Here is a 21,190-nt window from a genome sequence, read left to right as displayed (position 1 = left end):
ATAACAATCAGAAAAAACAAAAAGGGGGACATAATAACAGACACCAAGGAAATCCAGAGAATCACAGAGACATACTTTAAAAACCTGTACTCCACAAAACTGGAAAATCTGAAAGTCATTAAAAGTCTCCCAATGTAATGCAATTTATTAATCCTTGAATGTTATTATTACCAACTATTAGGATATAAAGAAATGAAAGTTAGTAGTTAGACATTATACTTGAACTGGTAGTCATTTTAAATATGTTTTCAAGATCAAGCAGATATATTTTAGATAGGCAGGTCATCTTCAAACCCTTCAGAGATCCACAGAATATATATATATATGAGAGACATGTTGGCTCCTGGAAACAACAATCTACTTCAGAGAAGATATGGGCATTGAAGAAACTGCATAAGGAGTTAACTTTCACTGTGGCAAAAGTTATCCACTGGACAACAAAGTATCCTTGAATCAACTGCTGACAAACAGGACAAAATGGACAGACAGGACACGAAACAAAGGACTACCAATTCTTGCCAAGACAAGTGTGGTTGTGGCTTTAACAACAGGCATCCTCTGAGGCCAGGACAATATGGCACCATCCCTGAAGTGGCCTTTGCAATCCAGAAAAGGTACAGTGCCCTTTTCTTCAAAGGCAGCTGAACAGACAGTGGAACAATGGCTTCTGATGTGCAGTGGAACAATAGCTGAAACAGTTATTCTTAAAAGAATAACTAAGCTGACAGAGTCTAACCTCTCAATGGTAGACTGGCATTTAATAAAAGAGGTGAGGCCACCCACAAGCCGAGAAGAATGGGATGCGAAGAACAGGATGCCGAGATGAAGCCACCCACAAGCCAAGAAAAATGGACAAGCTTAATTCAAAGAACATCAACAATTTCCAGAACTTAAAATCCTGAATCATGACAGGACACTAGTGGAATTCAGGTGTTTCTGGTACATGGACTACTCTCACCAAATGTGAGGTCAAACTGTAGGCCTTTTGTACATCCTACTTCACAAATGAGTCTGTCAGATAAGCTAAGCCTTTAGGCTAAAGATGCCCCAACATTGCAGAGAAACCTCAGGTGACTGTCCAGGCAGCTGGCTGTTTCTGTCAACTCACATTTTTTGGGAAGTCTCTTGTTTGCACTTCCTGTTTTATTAGGTAATATTATTTCCTTCTTGGGTCTCTGAGGGAGTTGAAGATTAGATAGTTATAGTTGTAGTTAAAGATTAGATAGTTATAGTTACAATTTTCCTTGTTAATTTCAGAAAAGAAACTCACTAAAGAGGTATAAATGTATAAATTTGAAAGACATTATAAGATAGTTCTGTTAGTAATATAAATTAGGATAGAAAGTGAATCAGGTACATTTTGGACTTACCAAAACAGGATAGATAATGGAATTTTTTCTCTGAGTTTGTCAAATGCAAATGGACTAGACATTGTTTAGGTATTTATTGCTTGTATATATTGTATATAGTTATTGTACTTATTGTATATAATCTTTCTTACATTAGTTATAACTTTTTTCCTTTTTTCTTTTTGTTAGAATACAAGGGGGAAATATAGTGATATTTTATTTGTGCTGAAATGTAATTTTATTTGTATGTTAATAAATAAAGTTGCCTGGGGATCAGAGCTAAGAGCAAGCCATTTAGCAGAAGTCCGTCAGTGGTGGCACACACTCTTAATCTGATCACAAGGCAAGCAGAGTCCCTGTGTGTTCAAGGACACAGCCAAGCGGTAACCCAAACCTTTAATCTCAGTACAAACCATAGAGACCTGGAGGTCTGTATAGACAGGCAGTGACAAGGAAGTCATGTGCTTGGGTTAAAAAACAATGAGAAGGCAGAAGAGAAAGGCAATAAAAAGACAGGACACAGGAAGACGGTCTCTCTCTGAGGGAAAGGACAGCAGCGAGTGGTAAGTTTAAGGCTCTGATCTCTTGGGCTTTTAACTCTGTATTTGGCTCTTGTGTTTCTTATTTAATAAGACCATTTAGAATTTCATATACATAACTCCACTCTACCACTTTTAATTAAACACAGGGTCTCATGTATCCCATCCTTACCTACAACTATGTAGCGGAGAATGGCCTTGAACTCCTGAGTGCTGGAATCAGCATGCATCACTATGCATCATTTATACAGTACAAGGAAATGAACCCAATGCGTCATGCATGCTTGGCCAAGTATTCTACCAATTGAGTTGTAGCCACAACTCAACTTCATTAGACTTTTATTCCTAGAAGAAAAGTTGACTAGAGAAGTAGAAGTCTTCTAAGTTGTATATAGTACAAAGGAAACACCACCTATGACAGGGGACAGTTATATTAACTCTATAACTATTCTGTAAAACATTCTTACTGGTTATTAGGTAATATACTAAATCTATTATTAATAATAAATGTAGTTAGTTTATTACCTAATCTCAATCTAACATCTAAGAGTTCTTTGGTTTACATACAAAACAAAACCAAGATGAAATTTCCTAATTCCAACTTTTCTCTGAAAAAACATACTGCTGGGCTGCAAAATGGCTCAGCACTTGTTGCCAAGCCTGACAACCTGAGTTCGATCCCAGAATGCACAAGATGGTTGGGAAGGAATGAGTCCCACAAGTTGTCCTTTGACCTCACATTCCCACCACAATAGGCAAGCCCCTCCACCCAAAGAATAAATAATTCTGTAAGACAAAATTTTAAAGACAAATTGCCGGCTCATCTTTAAAAGTGAAACACGGTGAGGCATGCCTATAATCTATCTCAGCACTAAGAATATTACTCAGCACTGTGACAGGACAACTGGGAGTTGAGACCAGCCTGGGCTTCATAGTAAGACCACATCACACCTTCTTAAGGTCTCCATCTGGCTCATGATGTCAGGAGTTATTTAATGGGTTTCAGGTAGAATCAAAATTAATTTCATAAAATCAGAGGCCATTATTATGTTCTTCAACACATATAGAGAAAGAAAGAGAAAGACATAAATAACAGAAATATAGCCAATATCCCACAATAAGTTTAAACAAAAATGTAAGTATTATGGTATTTGGAAGCCATCTGGATGGCTCAGCAGGTAAGAGTTCCTGAACTTAGCCTGACAATCTGAATTTGACCCCCAAGACCCATACATAGTATGAAAAGAGAACTGACTCCCATGAGTTGCTCTCTGACCTCCACATGCATACTGTACCATTCCCACACCAAGGCACATATATTCAAGCATGCACATACACAAAATAAATGAATAAATAAATGTAATTTAAAGAATTTTAAAAGAATATTACAGTATTTGTGAACATTACCAGTTTTAACCGTTCTTTTCTCCTTTTACCAAAGGAAGCACTTGACCCTGGTTCTGAGTCCTTTTTTCCATCTTCATCCTCATCATCTTCATCATCATCCTCAAAACACCAATCAGGTAAGACAGGTGGTGGTGGTGCTTCTTCTATATCACCATAGCGACGAAAAAGTTCCTTCAAATAATCACCCTTATAGATTCCTGGTGGTCTGGCTTGGGCAAACGTAGCAACTGCTGCTTCAATACTATGGAAAACAATCAATGCAATTTTCTCAATAGTGTCTGTTTATGTGGACTTACCAATAATTAATTCATACTCAAAGTACCACAAAAATTATAACAGGCATATAAAACAGACAAACCAAAGTCTTTCTTTACCAGCAAAGCTTTCAATCAATAATAAACTGATTTTAAAAACATATACACATGATACACTGCAACATATGGTACACATAGATCATCCACCTATAATACATGGTACACTATAATACATGGACCACTATAATATATGGTCCACTATAATATATGGTCCACTACAATTGTCTAAAGCACACTGCTATGAGTGTTTATGACAGACATGGGTAGCCAATGAAAAAAAATTTTAATAAAGCACTGACAATCAAGGTCTAAAGAGAAAGGAGCAGTCAAGAAAATGTGAACACCAAAGTCAACAAACACATTGATGTCTAAGAAACTATCAACAAACCCAGACCCAGGCACCAAGAATATACATCTTGAGAGAGAGGTAACCATTGGCTGAGTCTGGCATAGGAGTCTGATTTATTGTGTATAGTATTTTGAATGGCCAAAGCTAAAAAATACACAAAGCAGAAAACCACTGAGTGTAAAAGAAATAGAAAACAGACAATCTGATCCATGTTTTGCCTGACTATATTCCAAAAAAAGGACCTACTGGGTAAAAGGTTTTAGAAATATAAACTATGAACCTAGAGCAGTAATAAGAAAATCCAGTCAGCAATATACTATTCTCCTAAGAATTTCTGGTAACTAGGTTCTAATCCCTCAAAATCTAAAAATATACAAGTAACATGCTCAATAAAGACAAGATTTGTTTAAAATAGAGTAATGCCATCTTAAAATGCTTCCTTCATATAGCATTATATGCTATTCCTAGTAATTACCAGCTATAGAAAATAAATTTCAAAGGAAAACAACAGACATTTCCAAAGCTGAATACAAACACAAACATTGGAAGATCCAGCCTCTGCTTATTCTAAATACAAGAAAAACATGGAAAAGTTAGGTACACCATTAATAGGATTCATAAGCACCATGAACTGTCACATACATCTTCTTCTACTATAATAAACCTATATACCTCCAATCCATCTTCTCCACCAAAAAGGCACATATGAGGAAACCCGTCCGGTTGAAGCCATGGGTACAGTGAACACCTAGAAGAGAAAGCAGCTCAGGTCAAACTAAACCACTCCAAAGGCCACATTCTGTTTTAAATGACAACTGCAGGTTGGGGATTTAGCTCAGTGGTAGAGTGCTTGCCTAGCAAGCGCAAGGCCCTGGGTTCGATCCTCAGCTCAAAAAAAAAAAAAAAAAAAAAAAAAAAAGACAACTGCTTTCCAAACAGTTCAGTTACTTAATTACACTACATAAGTGTACATCTCAAAATACTCATTTGACTTAATAGCTTGTCAATTTAAGTGGCTTGGGAACTTAGAGTACTAGACAGAAATTCAAAAACAATACACTAGTTTATTGGTTTAAAACTCTGTCTAAAATTTGTCATTAAAATTTTTCAAGAATTTTAGTTTTAAACACACAGGTTAGAAGGACACACACAAAAACAAGACACCTATATTCCACAACTTTGATCCTGTTTTTCCAGCCCTCCTTATGATCAAGATGAAAGATAGTCAAACTATATTGGGAAAGAAAGTAAAAATGAGACCAAAAAAAAAATTATATGGATATAAAATCATCAGGATTAACAGTAGTTAACTGTAATCAACTGAAGTCATTAGCTGCTATAGTGATGTGAATTAAACTGGCCCCCATAGGCTCACACCTTATTTGAAAGGATTAGGATACATAGCCTTGTTGGAGTAGATGTGGCTTTGTTGGAGGAAGTGTGTCACTGGGGCTAGGCGTGGAGGTTTCAGAAGGTCAAACCAGGCCCAGTGTCACTCTCTTCCTGCTGCCTGACATTCCGGATGCAGAAGTCTCAGCTACCTCTCCAGTACCAGGTCTACCTGCAAGCCACTATGCTCCCTGCCATGACAATGGACTAAACCTCTGAAACTGTAAGCCAGCCCCAATTAAATGCTTTCCTTTATAAGAATTGTCAATAGTCATGGTGTTTCTTCACAGCAATAAGACACATACTTACTAAGACAGCTGTAGATAACTTAATTGACTCAGTATAGTAAACCTATACTATTTTGAAGTGCTTTATAAACCAACTGAGTATATCTTCACATGGGACTTATACTATTTTAAAATAAATTTTATAAGAAAGAAACACATGAATAAAATAAATGTATTTTTCTTAAACCCTCTTCAGAATATATTCAAGATTGTTTTCCTGGGCTTGATGGTACACCCTGTAATTAAAGCACTTAGGAAATATGAGGACGATCAGAAGTTCAAGGTCATCTTCAGCTGGACATCAAGCTAAGGCTAAGCTAGGCTACAGGAGACCCTGTCTCCAAAAGAAGGGAGGGAGGGGAGTGAAAGGATCATTTTAACAGTTTAAGTTTTCATTCCTGCTTTTATTCCAGCACTTAAAGAGCCTGAAGCAGATGGGTTAGTCCAAGAGTGGTGCCAGTCTGGACTACAGAGTAAGACCCTGTCTCAAAGCACAAAACAAAACGTAGGAGTTTGGAAGTAGTAATTAAAGCTGGACAGTGGTAACACAGGTCTTTAATGCCAACACTCAGGAAGCAGAGGCAGGTGGATCTCTGAGTTTGAGACCAGCTTGGTCTACAGAACCAGTTTCAGGATAGCCAGGGCTACACAGAGAAACCCTGTCTTGAAAAACCAAGACAAAAAAAAAAGAAAAAGAAAAAAATAGTAATTCAGAGCTTTATGGCATTACTAATGTAATATTACTGCCAGATCAACTGACTATCCAGTAGACTCAAAATGAACTCTCTCACAGAAGCCAGGTGTGGTACTCTACACCTGAAATCCCAATGTTTAGGAGAATGAAGCAGGAATTTGAGGGCAGCCTCAATCTAATTTAAAAAAATAGAGAGAGCAACAAAATGGCTCAGCAGGTAAAAGTGCTTGTCATGAAGCCTAACAACCTGAGTTTAATCCCGAGAATCTGTATAAGGAGAGAACCAACTCCTGTAAATTGCCCTCTAACCCCTCACATACTTACTGTGGCAGAGATGTACCCACACAGTCACAGGCACAAGCACAGGCACAGGCACATTCACACACACACACACACACACACACACACACACACACACACACCACACACACACACACACACACATATACAAATGTTTAAAAAAAATTGTTTGAGTAACAACTAAGGTGGAATATTTAGGCCCTGAGTTCAAATTCCAGCATTGTGGTGCATTCTCGTAAACCCAGCCCTCAGCAGGTAGAAGCAGAAAGATTCTGAGTTTCAGGCCAGCATAGGCTACAAAGAGCCTATCTCAAAAACTGAATAAAGTAAGTATCATTTTCATCTCATTTCTATATGTAAGGTTTCTCTACAAAAGTGTTTTTGTTAGTTAAAATGACAGTTTTGAAAATGACTATTAGCTAAATTATTTCACCTTCATAGCATAAAATAATCATTAACACTAAAAATAAAATATTTTACATAAACAATCCTCATAAACAAGGATACAAAGAAAGAACAGATAGTAAGAATATGTTCAAATGTAAATATAGTAATCAAAAAGCACATGCAGCAAACTATAAATCAATCAGTGGCTAAAGCATGGGATATCCTAAGAAAGTAATGCCAAATGCAGTTCAACAAAATCCTCTGGAGGCCAGTAAGATGGTTTAGCAGGAAAGGCTTGCTGGGCAAGGCAAACCTGACAGCTATTTGTACTTATACTCAGCTTTTTTTTTATTTTATTTTTTTTTTATTTTGAGACAGTGTCTCTTTATGTAGACTTGGCTGTTCTAGAATTTGCTAGATAGACCAGGCTAGCCTCAAACTCATAAAATCTCCCTGTTTCTGTCTCTCAAATGCTGGGATGAGGTAAAGGAGAACCATCACAATACGCAGGCCAACAATGCCTTTCTAAAGTTAGTTTCTCAAAACACAATCTAACAACGTTCACATATGAAATTCTGTTGTTGTATCTTGTCTCTCTAGTTTCTCTTTTTTCAAGCCATTAAAAGTTTCTTAGAGCCGGGAGGTGGTGGCGCACACCTATAATCCCAGCACTCAGGAGGCAGAGCCAGGCAGATCTTTGTGAGTTCAAGGCAGCCTGGTCTACTGAGTGAGATCCAGGAAAGGTGCAAAGCTACACAGAGAAACCCTGTCTGGAAAAACCAAAAAACACTTTGTAGTTTAAAAGCATTTTGAATTTTGGATGTACAAACTATGGATTTCTAGCCTATAAACTATTTCTTTCTTATATAGTCCATGAATTTAATCTAGAAACATTATTAAATTCTATCCAGATGCATTCTAGCACTTCAGACAGGAATATTGTGTAGATGGCTCTGTGTGCTTCACAGTACACAGGAAATAACCAATTGTTGCAGTTGTTTTTCTTTTTCTTTTTCTGTGTGTGACTATGTATATGGAGACCAGAGGTCATTCCACACCCTGTCCCAAAACAATAAAATTTACAAAGAAAGTTTAGACTAAGTGAGGAAATCTTAAAGTGGACTGGTTTTAGACATTAAGGAATTTGTAACTATTCTGTTTGGTATACTAATTGCATGGTAATTATATAAAACCCAAAATCCCTTAAGAATTAAAAATACGGGGCGGTGGTGGCGCATGCCTCTAATCTCAGCACTCAGGAGGCAGAGGCAGGCGGATCTCTGTGAGTTCGAGGCCAGCCTGGGCTACTAAGTGAGTTCCAGGACAGGAAAGGTGCAAAGCTACACAGAGAAACCCTGTCTCGAAAAAAAAAAAAAGAAAAAAGAAAAAGAAAAAGAAAGAATTAAAAATACATATTAAAATATTTTTAATGAAATGACATGATACCTTGCCACACAAGCCTGAGGACCTGAGTTCAGATCCCCAGCACCAATATAAAAAGCTGGGTACAGCAACCATCACTAACCCCAGCACCAGGGCATAGAAACAGGCAGACCCCTGCTCACTGACCAGCAACCTTAACCAAACTGATGTGTTCCAGGTTAGTGGGAGACCCTGTCTTAAGTTACACACACACACTCACATAAACATGTACATACAATACACACCAGTGGGAAAATGAAAATACCAGCAAATGGTAATTACTGAGTGCATGGTGTCTTATTTTACTTACTACTTCTGTCTGTTTGTGAATTTCCGTAACAGAAAGCAGGGGGCTGTCCTAAGGAAGTCAAGCATACCTATAAGTTCAGGCGGGCTTCTTTCATTAAACCTCTCACACAGGCGAATGAATGTCTCAGTATTCTCAGTTGTGGGGCATTCACCATGTCTGAGAACACAAAAAGAAGTTGCTTGGAAAAGAAATTACAAACCTCAATAAAAGTTTTCAATGCTAATAACTTACAACTTACCCTTTACACTGAAGTTTAATATACTTGATTCCTTCTTTTTCTATGTCATTTCTGTCATAGAACCTTGAAGTATTTGTCAGATCCACCAACAAGCTCATTTTAACCTTTAAAAAGAAGCAAATTTGCTAGTTACTCCATTTGTTCCAAACAATGAGTAGGTGACAAGGGCAGAGCTCATCTGCTCCACTGATCAGGAGTACATTCTCACTGCTACCAAGCAGCTGACAGTGGAGAGTACCTTCTCAACTAAGAGTCCATGAACTCCAGAGACAAGAGCCAGGCAGGCACTGGAAAATAATTCTAAACTAGGGCAATAGACACTATAAGCAAAACAGACTCCACTGTCAACAATGTGAATTCAAAGAGGCAAACACTGCCACTGTTTTCTGTATCTACCTCTGGTCGTTAAAGCCTGAAGCTCAGAAGCAGGACAGCACTCTTCTGAAAGAGCATAGCTCTAACCCCAGGCGCACATCACCCAGGTTCGAAGTAGCCACCACAACCACTACTTATATCTATTCACTATACTGTATTCAGCCTTAAAATATGTTCAGAAGCCATTTATGCAACAAATGTGTGTTCCTTTTCTATTTACTTTATTCTTCTATTTCCTAAAAATATACTAATGCCTAGAACTATATTCCTTCTAAAGAAGCACAGTAAAAATTAAAACAGAAGCCTGGTGTGGTGGCACATACTTTTAATCCTAGAAGCAGGCAGAACTCTGGAGTTTGAGGCCAGCCTGGTCTACAGATGAAGTTTTAGGACAGCCAGGGCTACACAGAGGGGGTTAAAAAAAAAAAAAAAAAAAATGAAAACTGAGGAGATGGCTCAATGGACAGAGAGCCTGCTATGCAAGCATGAGAACCTGAGTTCGGATCCCCGGCACCCACATAAAAAGGCAGGTGTGGTAACACACACCTGTAATCCCCGAGCTGGGAGGTGGAGACAGGATGATCCTCGGGGCTTTGTTGTCCGGCTAGTCTAGCCAAATCAGAAAGCTCCAGGTTCAGTGAAGGACCTTGTCTCAAAAAAATAAGTTGGAGAATGATAGAGGAAGACATCAGACATCAACCTCTGGCCTCTGCACGTATATTTCTCTTCCTGGATATCAGAAAGAAACAAGATAAGGGTTTGAAAATAAATTAAAATCCTAACTTCATTTTCAATAAAAATGAGAATATAATTATAATCTAAATGGTTATTTTTTTTAAATGCAGTTCCAAGTCTTAGTGTAGTGGCTTGTGCCTAGTACATAGAAGGTAGACTCAGGAGAAACAGCACTTCAAGGTCATCCTCAGCTATATAGCAACTTTAAGCACAGCCTAAGTCAAATGAGATCCTATCCAAAAATCCATAAAATAAAATCGAGGGGAAAGAGAAAGAGAAGAAATAATGCCTGAACTGAGCTCCAGAAAGAGTTAGTTCACATATCCTCCACAACATCCTGTCATACATAATTTGAAAGATGACAAGAAAATATAACCAATGAAACTGAAGCTGGATTGATTTACCTACTGAAGGCCTTACATTATTATGAGTGTGAATCCACCAACATAAACAGATAGGAAGACAAAAATCACATGATCATCTCATCAGATGCAGAAAGCACCTTTAGCAAAATTCAACATTCCTTCAAGATAAAAGTCCAGGATGGACTAGTGATGTAAAACAAGCTAATATTCGAGATCAACATAAATGGAGAGAAACAAAAACATTGTCACTAAAATCAGGAACAAGACAAGGATGCCCACTCTCTCCATACCTATTCCATAGAGTACTTGAAGTCTTAGCTAGAACAGAAGGCAACTGAAGGAGATATGCACAGGAAAGGGAAAAGTCAAAGTACCCTTATTTGCAGAAGCCATGATTTTATATATAAAAGATCCTTAAGATTCTACCAAGAAACTTTCACAGCTGATAAACACTTTCAGAAAGTAGCAGGATACAAAATTAACTCACAAAAAAAAATCAGTAATCTTCCTATATACAAATGACAGACATACTAAGAAAAAAAAACAGGGAAATAGTACTTTCCACAGTAGCCTCAAAAAAAGGAAAATCTATCTTGGGATAACTCTAAACAAGCAAGTGAAAGACTTGTATAATTAAAATTTTAAGACATTCAAGAAAGAAATTGGAGGGGCCCAGCTGCTGATCTTGCAGAACCCAACAACTTGGAGGTGTTAGTGAGACTGCCCTACTGAACAACCTGCTCAGCTGGGATCCATTCAGGAGAAGTTCAGAAGCCTACAGTCCGCAGTCTGAGGACACAAGATCAGCTGAGGAGTTGATGAATGAGCAAAATGTGACCGGAGAACACAAAAGAAGGCACTGCCCAGCCACCGAACCAGATCACCAGAATCATAAGCCTACCCTACACTGACTGGGAACAGGTAAGCCCCCATCTCCAGGCACATACATACATACATACACATACACACACACACACACACACACACACACACACACACACACACACACAAATGGTAACATAACAATCCTGAATAACTGAATATTAAAAGCACTACTGGAGTTATCACCATCATCTATCTCAAATTGTACTATAGAGCTATAGTAATAAAAACCAAATGGTATTGACATAAAAACAGACATGTTGATCAATGGAATTAAAGACCCAGACATATTTCCACATACCTTTGGACACCTGATTTTTGACAAAGAAACCAAAAATACAAACTGGAGAAAATACAGCATCTTCAACAAATAAATGATCCTGGTCAAATTTCATGGCTATATGTAGAAAAATGCAAATAGATCCATCCCTATCACCCTGCATAAAACTCAAGTCCAAATGGATCAAGGTCTCAACATAAGACCTGACACTCTGAATCTGATAGAAGAGAAAGCAGGAAATAGACCTGAACTCATTGGCATGGGAAAGAACTTTCTGAGCAGGACACCAATAGCACAGGCACTAAGAACAACAATCCATAGGGCCTCATGAAACTGAAAAGTTCTGTATGGCATGGTTCAGAACAGAGCAGTACATTATAGAATAAGAAAAGATCTTTACCAATTATACATCTGATAGATTAGTATCTAGAAAGCATAAAGAACTAAACATCAAGAAAATAAACTAATTTAAAAATGGGGTACAGAACTAAGCATAAAGTTCTCAAAAGATGAAATACAAATGGCTGAGAAACAAATGTTCACTATCCTTACACGTCAGAGAAATGCAAATTAAAATGACTTTGAGATTTTATATTATACAAATCAGAATGGCCAAGATCAATAAAACAATGGCAAGGACACTGGGAAAGGGGATACTTAACTCATTGCTCGGGACAGTGCGAACTGGTACAGTCACTAATAAAATCAGTGTGGCAGTCCTCAGGAAGCTGGGAATCAATCTACATAAAGATCCAGCTATACTACTCTTGAGCATATAACCAAAGGACTCTACTTCCTACTACAGAGATACTTACTCATCCATGTTCAATGCTGCTCTATTCATAATAGCCAGAAATTGGAAACAGTCTAGATGTCCATCAACTGATGGACAATGAAAATGTAATACATTTACACAATGGAATATTATTCAGCTATTAAAAAAATGAAATTTGCAGGTAAATGGATGGAGCAAGAATAATTCATCCTGAGAGAGGTAACCCAGACCAAAAAAGACAAATATTGTACACTATTCTCTTATATATAGATATTAGTTTTAAGTTTTCAATATGTGTGCGCCAAACTGAATAGGGGTTAAACACCTAGTAATGGACCAGTGAGGAGGAGAGGATCTCCCAAGGAAGGAGGAAATAAAATACAGTGTTAGGGAGAAATAAGAGGAAAAGTAGAATGGAGGATTAAATGGGGGCAGGAGGAAGAACAGGAGTAAGGGAGAAAAGAGAAAGGCATATGGGGAGGCGCAACTAACACTAAAGGTCATTTGGAAACCTACTGCTGTAGAAGCTTCTGGAAATACATACATACATGAAAAGAGTCTACCAATGAGAAATCTTATCTTAAAAACAAAAAGGTGAACACCACCTGAGGAGCCATACACAAGGTTGTCTTCTGGCCCCCATACCCATGTGTACACACATATCCCTCACAGGAAAGCCCTTGAAGAATGAAAACAGGGAGGGAATACTACATTAGTAGCAAAGAGCTTTGATTCTTACCTTCAGACTCTTTAGATAATTTGAGAGCATACTGGGATGGAACCGGTTTTCTTCAGCAACTTGACTATCATATCTTGGCCCCAGCATTGTCTTCAGAGGTAAGAATCTTCCTAAACATTAAGGTGAATAATAATTTTCATTACTTAAAGAAAGGACTAAAATTCTATAATTTGTTATTTCAAACCTGCCTTCTTAAAATAATATTTTGTCTTTGTTTTTCATTAAAGCACAGGCTCACATATGCCAGGCTGGCTTCAGACTCATTGTATAGTTGAGGATGACCTTGATTTTCTGATTCTCTTGTACCACTGGCCTGGCTTTGTGTAGTGCTGAGTGTGGAACCCAGGGCTTCATAGTGGTAAGCAAACATTATATTAAATGAACTACATCCAACCCCCACTTTGGTAATATCTAAAAATGAAACCCAAAATTATTAATGCAATTACCCATAATGTACTTTCATTCTGAACAATTTAAAAATGAGACTACTTTGAAACTCTGAAACACAGACTAATTAAATTAATTCTAGAATAAACAAAGAAAAATTACCAATGAATGTAACTTCCATAAAGTTCTAAACTTGGGGCTGGAGATGACTCAGCTATTAAGAGCACTTATTGCTCTTGTGGAGGATCTGGGTTCAATTCCCAGCACCCACATGGTGGTTCACAACTGCATGTAACTCCAGTTCCAAAGGATCCGATTCCTTCTACTGGCCTCCAGACTCCTGCATGTACATGGTGCACATAAACTTATACAGGCTCACACACATATTCATAAATAAAACATAAATAAAGAAATCCTTTTTTTAAGGAATCTAAACTTTAAGCCCCTAGAGTCATCTGCTCCTGTAAGCAATAACCCCAATAAAACTCATTAGCTCACCAAGTTGGACTTGGATAATATCCTTACTTCTTGTCTATTGTTATTTCCCTATCTGGGGTAAGTAGGAATAGATATTCACATCTACCCAAGAATAGTATCTCACAGAATATACCAATCTCTCAAAAGCTGGAGTTACAAGTGTGTACCAACACATCCAGTTTAACTCAATTTTTTCAAGTTCTTAATTACATGGCTTTGGTATTTGGGGGCTTTCCAGTGTTAAAGGTTTATTGCCTAATGTGGCAGTGTTCACAGACACAACATCTAGGAGGTGAGTGGATCATGAGGGCTCTGACCTCATGAACAAATTCACTCATTCATAGATTCCTAACTTACTAAGAGGTAACAGAAACACTTGCAGGAGTTGTCTATTTGGAAGAAGTCCCTGGAAGGAGCATATCCTTAAAGGGTATACCTTGATTTTGGACCCTTCTTTACTTTTTGGCCACCAAGAAGAGAACGGTTTGTTCCACCACACCATCTCTGTCATGATGTTCTGACTTACTAGATGTCCTCAAGATCCAAAGGAGCATGGTATGAACTACAGACTGAAACTTCTCAAATTATGAACCAAAAAAAAACCAGATTCTTGTATCACTTGAAATAGTATTGCAGGCCTGTAATGCCAGCACTGAGAACATAGAGGAAGGAACATCCCAAGTTCTAGGCCAACCTAGCTATACAGCAAGGTGTCTCAAGCTGAGAAGAACGGGATGCCAAGATGAAGACACACACACACACACACACACACACACACACACACACACACACAGCCAAGAATAGACAGCTGAATTCAAAGAACATCAACAATTTCCAGAACTTAAAATCCTGAATCATGACAGGACACTAGTGGAATTCAGGTGTTTCTGGTACATGGACTACTCTCACCAAATGTGAGGTTGAACTGTTGACCTTGTGTACATCCTAGTTCACAAATGAGTCTGTCAGATACGCTAAGCCTATAGGCTGAAGATGATGCCCCAACACTGCGGAGAAACCTCAGGTGACTGTCCAGGCAGCTGGCTGTTTCTGTCAACTCACTTTTTTTTTTTTCTGGAAAAAAAGAATGTGTCGCAAAAAGAAAGTAACCGCCTTCTTTTCCCCTTTTTGTGGTAATATGGACTATATTCAGGGCTCTGTGCATACTAGCTAAGTGTCTAACACTGAGCTACATCCCCGCCCTTTTTGGTTTTGTTTTTATTCTGAGACAGGGGTTATTATGTTATTCAAGCTAGCCTTGAGCTTGTGATCAGCCCCCTGAACAGGCAGGATTGATTACAAGTGTGCACCACCAGGCCCAGACAACCTTTCTTCTTTTTTAAGTATTCATTTTTATTTTATGTGTGTTTGTCTACATGTATATATGTGCACCACATGGGTGTTTGGTGCCCTGGGAGGCCAAAAGAAAAATCAGATCCCCTAGAACTTAAGTTACCTACCAAGCGGGTTCTGGGAACCAAACCTGGGTCCTCTGTAAGAGCAGCAAACACTCTTAACCAGTGAACCCAAAACCTTTCTTCTTTACTATAAGTTGATTATCTCAGGAATTTTGTCACAGTAATAGAAATATAAATAATGCACTACTTAAACTGATTTATATTTTCAAACATAATATGAACAACAAAAATAGCTAACTAAAATGTCATTCACCCTGGCAGGGCGTGGTGGCACACGCCTTTAGTCCCAGCACTTGGGAGGGAGAAGCAATCGGATCTTTCTGCGTTCCAGGCCAGTCTGGTCTACAAACTGAGTTCCAGGACAGCCAGGGTTACACAGAGAAACCCTGTCAAAAAAAAAAGACATTTTTTTTTATTTTTGTTTTTTTATAAAACTCAAAAGCATTGAGCATTCCTCCACTTTGCTAAATTCAATGGTCAAGTCTCATTTCTCAACTTACTTGAACTCTCAAATATATGAAACAACTGTCGAGGCCTGCTGGTAAAGACCAATAATTCCAACTATTCAGAAAAATGAGGCAGAAGAATCAAAACACCAAAGTCTATCTGGGTTGCAGGAAGAGTTCAAAGCCAAAATAGTAAGGAATGAAGCTAAAACCCACTGAAAGAGTATTGCCTAGAATGCACAAGGCCATAGGTTCCAGCTTCTTCAGTACATGGGGGAGGTGAGAGGACAACTGGTTAATTTTTTTGAAAGAGGCTTTTTTGCATGCCTAAGTGATGTGTGTGTGTGTGTGTGTGTGTGTGTGTGTGTGTGTGTGTGTGTGTGTTGAGAAATCACATGTATCTACATACATATACCTATGTATGTATGTGGAAGCCAAAGGTCAGCACTGGTATTGTTCCTTAGGCGACACTCACCTTTTAATTGTTTAAACTATCTCTCACTGGGAACACTGGCTGTCAGATTAGGCTACACAGATAGCCCAGGGATCTGCTCATCTCCGCTTCCCCAATGCTAGGATTTCAAGCATGTACAACACCAAGCTTTTTACTTGGGTACTAGGAATCCAACTCAGATCTTCATGCCTGCAAGAAAATACTTTACCAACTGAGCCATCTCTCTAGCTCAAGAATGAATTCTTAGATCATTTTCTTTCAGGACTTTCCTACACCTCTTGCTTTCTCTTATACCTGCTTAGCACTGCCTTAGGTTCTTCTACCTGGCTCCACCGTAGTTTCCTGCTTTGTCTTATCTTACACTTCTCCATCTGCATTCACTCCTTTGATGTCTCATCTACTCTCATAAGGTTAATGGCTAAAGATGTGCTTTTTTCCCCTTGTATCCTTGGATGGCCTGGAACTCACTATGCACAGTCCAGACTAACCTTGACTTTATACATCCTGATCTCAGCCTCCTGAGAGCTGAGATTACAGGTAAATACCTCCATACCCAGTTCTGGTGAGTAAATAAATGTTTATCTCCAATCTAAAACTCTCTCTTAGGTGGACATGCATGAGAGGACATTCCTATAATCTCAGCCTGAAAAGCAGAGGCAGGGGATCTAGATATATAGTGGATTCAAGGCCAGTATGAACTACAAGAGACCCTGTACCAAAAACATTAATTATGGTGGTAGGGCAGCCATTAATCCCAGGATTTAGGAGGCAGAATCAGGTGGATTTCTGTGAGCTCAAGGCCAGCCTGGTCTACATATGGAATTCCAAACCAGCCAGGACTACATAGGGAGTCTGTCTCAAAAAAGAAAATAAAAATTAACAAAAAGTTTAAAAACTTTTCTTAATTTTAGTATCAAACCACCGGTCTTCTCTCTGAATTTAACAGACATCTCTGATTTGATATCCAAATTTGATCTCTCAATATTCAAACTCTTTTTACTGGTTTTTCCTCATCTCAGCTAATAATGGCATCATTCTTTTAGTAGTTGTAGGGGCAAATTCTGATAATATCTTTATTTTCAAAAATTTTCATTTATGATTGTGTGTGTGAGAGAGAGGGAGAGAGAGAGAGAACCTGTTCTTACTGCTAAGCCACCTTTCTAGCCCCTCACTTTTCCTTTAACTTTTCTTCCCATTTCTCTACCATACTCCTTTATCTCATTTTTTCAGTTTGTTTTTTTTTTTTAAACTTCTACTTATTTTATCTATGAACACCAAACAACCTTGAGGAAAAAGAGTTCCCTTCTCCTTTACGGGCGCACGCCTGTAATCCCAGCACCCAGGAGGCAGAAGCAGGCGGATCTCTGTGAGTTCGAGGCCAACCTGTAGAGTGACCTCCGGGAAAGGCGCAAACCCTATTTGGGGGCGCAAGGTGGGGGGGGATGCTTACAAAATTTAAGACTCAAAATGAACAATTAATCATAGGTAAACATTTTCATATAGGTAATATTGTAAAATGTGTGCTTAATATTATGTACACATAGATCTTTCCATCATTAAAAAAAAAAAAAAAACACTAAGTCTTTAATCCCAGAACTGGGGAAGCAGAGTCAAGCAGATTTCTGTTGAGTTGAAGGCCAGCCAGGGAGGGCTACACAGAGAAACTGTCTCAAAACACAAAAAAAAAACAGTAAGTTGCAAGTTAGTTAAAATTTTAAACTTTCACTTTTTCTTTTTCTGTCTTTTGAGGTAGGGTCTCATTATGCAGCCCTGGCTGGCCTGGAACCCACTATCTAGACCAGGCTGCCTCAAATTCACAAGATTCACCTGCCTCTGTCTCCCTAGTACTGGCACCACACCCAGCAAATGTAGAACTGTTAGAATAAAAAGGCAAGCTACAGAATAGAATTGACAAATGTAAGGAACTACTCAAACAACTCAATCTCTCTTTAAAAACTGACAACAGGCCGGGTGGTGATGCACGCCTCTAATCCCAGCACTCGGGAGGCAGAGTCAGGCAGATCCCTGTGAGTTCAAGGCCAGCCTGGGCTACCAAAGCAAGTTCCAGGAAAGGCTCCAAAGCTACACAGAGAAACCCTGTCTCAAGAAAGAAAGAAAGAAAAAAAAAAAAAAAAAAAAAAAAAGCCTGACATCAGGGCATCAGGGGAGAGAGAGGCATATCTGTTCCCAACATCTGGGAAACAGAAGCAGGAGGATAGGGAGTAAAAGGTCATCATCCTCAACTCTATAAGACATGGTTCAAGGCCAACCTATATAATATATACACATAATGAGTACATGATGTTTGCATGTCACTGACGATGACAGAAAGCAGATCAATAGCTGTCTGGGAAAGAAAGGATTGCAGAAGTTTCATACAACAGTGTACAGAAAGACTATTATGCAGAAGCCATCCTATTATTTTCCCTATGTCTACATGTTGAGTCTATAGGCAGAGACATGGTAGGTTGTATGAGAAAAAAAAATGTATCTTAAAGAGAAAAAGTTCTATGTAAATTAATGGAAAAGTACGCCAAGAGCATGAGTTTTAAATGTATATGGGCTTCTTGTTTAGACTCACTTTTTTAAAGATCTATTTTTATTTAAGTGTGTGTAATTGTATGACTATATGCCACATGTGTGCAGGTATCGGAAGAAGCCAAAAGAGGGTATCAGATGCCCTGGAACTGGAATTACAAGTGGTTGTGAGCCACTCTTTGTGGGTACTGGGAACTGAACTTGTGTCCTCTGGAAGAGCAGCAACACTGAGCCAACTCTCAAGCCCTGAAACGCTCGTCATTTCACTTGACCATCATGTAGACTTGGTGTTAGGGTGGTCACCTGTGCTGGAGATGAACCATAGCATCAGAGCTCTTTCCCACTTACTTGGTGTTGCCTGGAATTTCCTGAAACAGGTACATACAAGTGTTTGGCTGTCTTTTCCACATAACTTAAGCATGGTAACATAAATAAAGTATGAGTCGGGGGCAACAGGAAACTTTGAAGATGGCAAAAATTCTGAGATGCCCTAAGTTTTAATTACAAATGCCAGATGATGGTGGCAGAAAAGATATCCAGTTACCACATGCTGACCCGTAACAAAACTGTCATCTTTCTAGATAAATGCTGAAATCTCCACCTAAGCGCCATCCTAAAACTTGCCTGCTTTGTGTTTTGGAGCACAGTTGTAGTTTAATAAAGCTATTTTAATACAGATTTTCGCTCAAGAGTTAGGAGAGAGTCGCTCAAAAGAATGACAACCAGAAAGCAAGGGTATGGGGCTTCTCAGAGGAAAAGCCCCAAGCACAGGTACCAGCTCCTCAATGGAGAGCCATCGCTCATTGTATGCTGGATGGTATTCAAAAGCGAGAAAGAGGGAACGGAAACGTTAATGCCTGACTGAGAACTCAGAAACTGAGGCTTACGCAGGGAAGATCTGCAAACAACTCTCCGATAATTATTCTATAACAGCAAATCCAGTGTAAACAGTTGGTGCAATTCTTCCTCAATTTTATCATTTAAAAAAAAAAATGCTTTGGCTCCTAGGTCCAGTCGACATAGTTCCAAATTGCTAACTAACCTTGTTGCTGGGAACTGTGGAGTCTGGTCCCTTGAGGCTACCATCTGCAATGTCTCTACAAATTCAGAGAACTGTGTCTCGGTTCTTTCATGTGTATCCCCTGTGGTGTATGTGTGTGGTCCAAACTGTCCCGCACCCAAGCAGTGGCACGGGCCTATAATCCCAGGTATTCTGGAAGCTAGAAAAAGCAGCTCTGAAGTTCGAGGGTGAAGCCACTCTATGTCAAAATCAAGAGGAAAACATTCCACCAAAGCACACCGAAAAGAAAACCCAGAAATGCTCGCTTCCCTGCCTCTCACTTCTCTTTAAGCTTTCCTCAATCTCAAGACTCGCACTCCGCTCGTGAGCCCTTTCCGAGACCCAGTCTCGCCAGACAGACAGCGAGACCCAGGCTCACAACTGCCACAGAGGTTCGCAAACTTTAAGCTCCGGAAGCCTCCTGTCCAGCTCCAGCCCTCAGCGCTCAGCCTTGCAGGAGCCCGGACTGGCTGCCGCCGAGCGCGCGGGTCCCCAGGCCCCGCCGCAGCAGTGGGATTCGAACCCGCCCGCAGCCCCCTCCCGGGTACCTGCCACCGGCTGGCCGCGCCGCGGACAGTTCAGCCACCGCGGCGGGATCTTGTTGTAAGCCATGTCTGCGCCGCACACCGCCACCTAGCCGACCGCTCTGGAGCCAGTGGCCCGAACCCCAGCGCCAGCCGCCCCACCCGGCTCCTCAGCGGCGCGCCACTTTCATTCAGGTTCGACTCCGAGGCTCCCGGCGAGCCCACAATGCATTGCGACTTCCGCCCCAAAGGGCCCGCCCCCTTCCTTCCGAGGTCAGGCGAAGACTAAGCTCCGCCCAGGTGAGAGAGTGGAAGCGGCCACGAATTAGAGGGGTGGATCCACCTGGCCCCGCCGCCCCGCCCCCTCCCGCCCCGCCCCCTGGATCTCAGGCACCGGCCTGTGTCTGCCACGCCCCCAAGTCTGTTTTGCCTCCGCGTGCCCAAATGACAGAAGTCCTTTTTTCCGTCTAAACAAGAGAAACCCCCAAGATAGAAAGAATCGAAGCTTCTTTCCACCTGTGGACTGACCTGCCACTTTCGAAAGGGTATATTTTACAGGTGAAGGTGCTTTGTCGCTAGTCACAGCTCAAGTTTGGTGTGCCTGCTGGATCTGGATTTGAAGTGGCCTTTAGGAATCCTCCCTAACCGAGATCAGAAAGTCCTGAAAACCAAGGACTAGGCTATTACAAATGAGGAAATTCTTTATCGGGAAGGGATAGGGAACATGCTCCTGAGGGCCCATGAAACATC

At 39.8% G+C, this 21,190-nt stretch overlaps 1 protein-coding gene across 3 annotated transcripts in view; it reads right to left on the bottom strand.

Annotated features, from left to right (window-relative positions):
• Rngtt (RNA guanylyltransferase and 5'-phosphatase) overlaps positions 1 to 20,657 on the bottom strand; it is a 211,375-nt gene extending 190,718 nt beyond the window's left edge. For 2 of the 3 annotated variants that reach the window (XM_036180116.1, XM_036180118.1), the window contains exons 1-6: positions 20,465 to 20,657; positions 13,137 to 13,246; positions 8,986 to 9,089; positions 8,815 to 8,903; positions 4,631 to 4,706; positions 3,296 to 3,536 (exon numbers count right to left, since the gene is read on the bottom strand). In XM_036180116.1, the coding sequence (XP_036036009.1) occupies positions 3,296 to 3,536; positions 4,631 to 4,706; positions 8,815 to 8,903; positions 8,986 to 9,089; positions 13,137 to 13,246; positions 20,465 to 20,528 (684 nt within the window). In that variant the 5' untranslated portion in view covers positions 20,529 to 20,657. Of the gene's footprint in view, positions 1 to 3,295; positions 3,537 to 4,630; positions 4,707 to 8,814; positions 8,904 to 8,985; positions 9,090 to 9,906; positions 10,003 to 13,136; positions 13,247 to 20,464 lie in introns of those variants that run through there. The other variant, XM_036180117.1, reaches the window with a different exon arrangement.
• Between the last annotated feature and the right edge of the window lie 533 nt (positions 20,658 to 21,190).

This window comes from Onychomys torridus, chromosome 2, assembly GCF_903995425.1.
Source record: "Onychomys torridus chromosome 2, mOncTor1.1, whole genome shotgun sequence".
Taxonomy (NCBI): domain Eukaryota; kingdom Metazoa; phylum Chordata; class Mammalia; order Rodentia; family Cricetidae; genus Onychomys; species Onychomys torridus.
Note: the sequence above shows the minus strand (reverse complement) of the source record. Positions and strands in the feature narration are given on the sequence as shown.